Raw genomic sequence first — 6,000 nt, 5'->3', positions numbered from 1 at the left:
CCCTGCCCGCCCCCTCCCGCACGGCTCCCCTGCCCCGCCCCCCTCAGGCCAGTCTGGTATGCAGACCGGGCGGCCGCCGGTGTCGGACCGCGAGCGGCCAGGGATGTTTGGCTGCGTACTTGCATGAGCTTTCTACCCACCTGAGCCCAGTCCTCCGGGCCGTTCCTCACCCTCACCCCTGTCTGGCGTGACCCCAGCCTCAGCCTCTTTCTAAGGGACTTCCTCAGCACATTTGTATTTTTATATCCGACTCTTTGTTTACTGGCTCTGCTCATGGTTCCTGCCCTCCCCTCAGTCTCGGCCACGCTCTTCTGCGCCTGGCAGATAGGATGGGTGTTGAGGCTGGGGTGAGACAAGCCCCCCAATACGGTTACCAACCACATGGCCAGTCTGCCCAGGCCTGACCCCAGGAGGCTCTCTGGCAGACCCCTTCTCCCCAAGGTATCACCTTCCAAGGGCCCAGATCCGATTTTACCTTGGACCCCTGCGTCTTGCCCCTGGGAACCCAACTGGGGACTGCTCTGCACCTCTGGATGACATCTGTGGCCCCGGAGATGTTCTCAACCCAGGGGTGCCCTTTGTAAATGCTCCTCCATCCTCACTGTACCAGGAGTGTGTGAATAAACACAGACCTCCCTGTGTGTGTGTGGCCACTGCTTAGGTCTCAGGAGCCAGGCCAAAATGGGAGAGAGGGCAGGTACTTGGGAATCTCAGGTGCATGTTGCTGGTGAGGGATGGTTGTTAGGTAAGACAGGCAGGCCAGCCTGGCCTGGGAACATCATTATGATGTGGCCTCCTTGGGTACAGATACAACCCAGGTGGGACTGGTCACCAGTGTTGGGGATGGAGCTGGGGTGAGAAACATAAAGCAATCAAGGTTCAAAGTCTGCAGTCTCCTGTGGAAAAATCAAGGCTAGATTAGGATCAGTAACAGGCCCCAGGGAGAAAGGTCTCCAGGCTGGCTGGTGTGCAGAGGGGTTATACTGAGCTTTGCCCCAGGGGATGCATCACTGCTGGCTTGGTGTGGTGGCGGAGGATGTTGGGGAACCCAGGAGAGAACTGAGGAACCCAAGAAAGAAGCAAGAAATCTGGGATCTAGTTGGAGATGGGCTGTATTGGTTCATGTGGGTTCGCTCCCACCCTCTATCTTAGGCATGAGGCCCCTGGGATGTAAGCACCTTGGACCCAACCCCAAGTCCTGAGTCAGGAATTCCAACTACCTGAGGAGCCCAGGGCAGAATGGCAGGAAGGGTGGACCATGCTCTGGCCTCATAGCTGAATGGCACTAAGGAAGTCCTCATGATCTGAATCCTGAAGGAAGCAGGGTGAGGTGGGAGGTCTGGGGGGTGAGAGGATTTGGGCCCCCAGAGCCAGCTGGGCCACACTGAGCTCCCCGCCCTTGTGCATGAGGTAGAGATGGAAGTGGAAACCGCTACCATAGGTAGCATGCCTCAGGGACCAGCCATAACAGGCTTGGGCATAGTGTCTGGTCCGAAAGTGGGGGGCAGCGGAAGTCATTGAGATGAACCGGCCTCCAGGGACCAGCACGCGGCTCACCTGCAAGGCAGACACAGAAGCCATTGGTGAGAAGTGGATCTTCAGGTTCTCAAAGGTCAGTACTGCTCCAGATGCCCTCCCAGTCAAACCTCAGGAACCACCCCACATCTGTAGCTCAGGCTTTCCATGGCAAAGGGTGAGCCACTTTCTCTGCCCCAGCCATTCCTTGGGATTAGGGCTATATTCTATTCAGGGAGGGGTATAGGAGTGATATCAGGTATAGGGGCACCACTTTCCTATAACTGCTCACCTTGGCAGTCTCTGTCACCCATCAGGAACCTGGCTACCACATCCCTATGGCAACCCGGTAGCCACACATCAGCCTTTGTGAGCCTGGCTATTCCAGTCGCCTCTATAATCGCGACCCCGCTTAACCCTTCCCTTCCTTCAGAGAGCCACACTCCTGAGGGCAACCCACTACTTGCTCCAAAACATGCTTCTGGCTTCTGATTTCTTCCAGTCCCAGGAAACCTCAACCCCACAGCCCCACCTATTGATCTGCCTTTCTCTCTTGTTGCTCCCTCACCTCACTCAACACTTGGTCCACAGTATGGACACCTTCAGAGGACACGGTCCAGGGATCTTGTTCCCCAGATAGTAGGGCATCCAGCGTGCCCTTCTCGAGCACCACATCAAAAGAAGCACTGGGGAAGTCCAGCTTCCGCACATCCATGGTCTCCCAGTGCAGCTGCGGCACATGGGCATAGCGAGCCTGCATGGCGGCCACCACGACTGATGAGTAGTCCACACTGGTCACATCAGGGAAGCCTCCGAGGAACAGCTCGTAGCTCAGGGCACTGTTCCCGCAACCTGGGGTGGGAGGAGATGGGTGGCGAAAGAGCTACGTTAGTTTTGGTTCTCACCTCCCCCTGAATATCTATCCACTCTTGGCCCCGTTTCATCTCAGTCCAAACCCTCCAGTACTGAGAGGAGGTGGTAGAGTGCAGAAAAAGCACAAGCCTTGGAATCGCACAGGCCTGGGTGCAAACCCTGGCTCTCTCACTCCTAGCTGTGTGGGCTGGGACAAGTTGTTTAAATACTAGAAACATGGATTTTTTTTTTTTTTTTTTGAGATGTCACCCAGGCTGGAGTACAGAGGCACAATCTTGGCTCACTGCAACCTCCGCCTCCCGGGTTCAAGTGATTCTCCTGCCCCAGCCTTCCGAGGAGCTGGGATTACAGGCACGTGCCATCACGCCTGGCTAAAACTTGGATATCCTATTCAGAAAAATGAAGATAATAATACCTAGGCCATATGCAAGATGTGATGCATTAAACTTAAGAACTAAGAACTAGGGGCCAGGCGCGGTGGCTCATGCCTATAATCCCAGCACTTTGGGAGGCTGAGGAGGGCGTTCATCTGAGGTCAGGAGTTCAAGACCAGCCTGACCAACATGGAGAAACCCCATCTCTACTAAAAATACAAAATTAGCCAGGCTTGGTGGCACATGCCTGTAATCCCAGCTGAGGAGGCTGAGGCAGGAGAATCGCTTGAACCCAGGAGGCGGAGGTTGCAGTGAGCCAAAATCATGCCATTGCACTCTAGCCTGGGTGACAAGAGCGAAACTCCGTCTCGAAAAGAAAAGAAAAGAACTAAGAGCTGTAGAGTAGCTGAAGGAGCTCTAAAGTTAGGAGTTCAGAGATCAGGGTTCTGATATTCCTAGTCACACAGCCACGGCAAATCATTCAACTCTTTGAGCCTCAGTTTCCTCGAATTCAAAATGGGGATAATACTGGTATCATTAACTGCAACATCATTGGTAGCATAATAATGATATAAGTTAGCATTATCCTAATCCCCAGCCTCTTAGAAAACCTTAGAAGGTATCAACCCTGGGAAGGCTTCATGTTAGGGGTTATTCTACTTTGTTTTCCAAAACAGAATTAACAAGTGAAGGGGAAACTAGCTGGGGACACACAGTGGAGCCAATTACTTCCTTGCAATTTTTTTTGTTGTTATTGTTTGTTTGTTTTGTTTTGTTTTTTGAGAGGGAGTTTCACTCTTGTTGCCCAGGCTGGAGCGCAGTGGCGCAATCTTGGCTCTCTGCATCCGGGGTTCAAGCAATTCTCCTGCCTCAACCTCCTGAGTCGCTGGGATTACAGGCACGCACCACCACGCCCAGGTAATTTTGTATTTTTAGTAGAGACAGTGTTTCACCATGTTGGTCAGGCTGGTCCTGACCTCAGGTGATCCACCTGCCTCGGCCTCCCAAAGTGCTGGAATTATAGGCATGAGCCACCACACCTTGCTGCAATTCTTAACATATGTATTGAGCACTACATATTAGGCTCTGCCAATGAATAAAAGTCCCTGTCCTAAGGAGCTCCTGCTCCAGTAGGAGGAACAAATATGTAATCAGACAGTTGCTGCAAAACATGATGAGTGTTTCAATAGGGACAGGCTGTGAGAGCACACAGGAGTGTCTGGACCTCACCTCAGGCGAGTCAGCCAAGAGTTTCCAGGGAGCTGACAACCAAGCAAAGTCTTGAAAAACAGAGTCTTGACAACTTCCCAACACTCTGGTAGGAAGTGCCTGGAAAGCAGTCCCAAAGTGGGTAGGGTCAGGATGGAGAAGGGATAGAGGTGAGAGGAGTGGATGTGGATCTATAGTCCAAAGGGCATGACTTCCTTAGAAGATCCAGTGGCCTCTTCCAGGCCTTCCTATGGCCAGTCCCAGCTTGAGAATGGGGCTGAGTGACAGTTCTTGACAGCCCCAGGCTGGGGATCATCAGCTCTTGGGATTAGGTTTCCTTTAATCCCCATTTGCCTCCCTAAGAGGATCACAGGATCAGCAGTTGGAATAGCCCTAATCTATCAGGGTTTGGCACCCAGACAACATACCCAGAAGCAACTGGCTGCTCCCCTGCTGCCCCTTCCCATGTTCCTCTTCAAGCCCTGGGGCTCAAGGAAAACTATCTTGCCTAGGAGAACCCAACACGTGCTTCCCAAAGTTGAAGCCACAAAAAGCCCTGGTAGATACAGCACATGGGATGGGGGTAAGGGTGGCAGAACCCGACTTAGTTGCAGGTTGAAATCCCACTGGGTTTGCTGACCCACAATCCCTTCATTACCCCCAAACCTGACCTCATATACCTGTAGAGCTCTGCCAAACTGTGGACAAACCCAGATTTCCTTCCTTTGTTCTCCTTAGCACAGGATGGCATCTTCCAAGAGAACTTTACCAAAGGTGAAGGGGGAACAAAAGCTGGCCACTGGGGCAGTCATGCTTACAAGCAATGACTTTTGATTCTGTTGACTCAGAGATTTGGGGCCAGCAAGTAAGAAGGGGCTTGGGAAAGCCACTGCCTTCCAAAGTGGGGCCTGAGGGAAGTAGAGCCTTGGAGAATTGATCCATATCCAAGAATACATCACATGAGGGCACAGAGCTGTGTGGATCCTAACTCAACACCAAGAGACTGAAATATAAGCCAGAATGCCAATTTACTAACTTATAACAAGCAAAATAGCCATCATGGAGACTGGAGTTGAATCCTCTGGCCAGTCCCTTTTCTCTTTATAGGAAATCTAAATTGGAAGTCAAATTGATTCCAAATTAATTTTTTTTTTTTTTTTTTTAAGACGGAGTCTCACTCTGTCGCCCAGGATGGAGTCCAGTGGCCCGATCTCGGCTCACTGCAAGCTCCGCCACCCGGGTTCACTCCATTCTCCTGCCTCAGCCACCTGGTTAGCTGGGGCTACAGGTGCTTGGCTAATTTCTTTTGTATTTTTTGTAGTAGAGACGGGGTTTCACCGTGTTACCCAGGATGGTCTCCATCTCCTGACCTTGTGATCTGCCCACCTCGGTCTCTCAAAGTGCTGAGATTACAGGCGTGAGCCACCACGCCTGGCCGCTTCCAAATTAATTTTTGATTATGATCAAAAGATTCCAAAGGATCGCTTAAGCATAGGAGTTCAAGAGGCTGCAGTGGGCCAAGATCACACCACTGCACTCCAGCCTGGGGACAGAGCAATACCCTGTCTCTAAAAAAAACAAGAAGAAGATTCCTACAGAGCATGAAGTCAAGCAAGCACAGCAAATCAGAGAAGCACAATAACAGCCAAGTGGGGCCAGCCATTCATATATATTCATTTGCTATGAGGATATTTTAGCCATAGGGACCAGACACACGAGTCTTCCAACAGGGTACTCTGTTCTCTGAAGAGTCCTGGATAAACTGCTTCTCTGATTCCCATTTTCAATAAAAATAATAATAGCTAACAGTCATGGAACACCAGGTACTATGTTAAGCATTTATAAGAATTATTTCAGTTTACTTTCACAGTAGAGCCATATAAAGGATACTATTGGCTGGGCACGGTGGTTCATGCCTGTAATCCCACCACTTTGGGAGGCCAAGGCGGGTAGATCACTTGAGGTCAGAAGTTGCAGACCAGCCTGACCAACATGGTGAAACCCCATCTACTAAAATTACAAAAATTAG

The 6,000-nt window shown here is 51.1% G+C and overlaps 2 protein-coding genes across 2 annotated transcripts in view; one reads left to right on the top strand and one right to left on the bottom strand.

The window, feature by feature from the left end:
* Nucleotides 1-1,091: 1,091 nt before the first annotated feature.
* EEF1AKMT4 (EEF1A lysine methyltransferase 4) overlaps nt 1,092-6,000 on the bottom strand; it is a 9,119-nt gene continuing 4,210 nt past the window's right edge. The window contains exons 2-3 of the mRNA XM_017866087.1: nt 2,084-2,367; nt 1,092-1,557 (exon numbers count right to left, since the gene is read on the bottom strand). Of these exons, the coding sequence (XP_017721576.1) occupies nt 1,270-1,557; nt 2,084-2,367 (572 nt within the window). The 3' untranslated portion in view covers nt 1,092-1,269. The remainder of the gene's footprint in view (nt 1,558-2,083; nt 2,368-6,000) is intronic.
* The window catches only part of ALG3 (ALG3 alpha-1,3- mannosyltransferase), a 15,918-nt gene continuing 11,437 nt past the window's right edge, over nt 1,520-6,000 (top strand). Inside the window, exon 1 of the mRNA XM_017866078.1 lies at nt 1,520-1,612. The gene's annotated coding sequence lies outside the window, so the exon portion shown is untranslated. The remainder of the gene's footprint in view (nt 1,613-6,000) is intronic.

The sequence above is a fragment of the Rhinopithecus bieti genome, unplaced genomic scaffold, assembly GCF_001698545.2.
Source record: "Rhinopithecus bieti isolate Rb0 unplaced genomic scaffold, ASM169854v2 scaffold_2432, whole genome shotgun sequence".
Taxonomy (NCBI): domain Eukaryota; kingdom Metazoa; phylum Chordata; class Mammalia; order Primates; family Cercopithecidae; genus Rhinopithecus; species Rhinopithecus bieti.
This window is presented reverse-complemented; position numbering and strand designations above follow the sequence as displayed.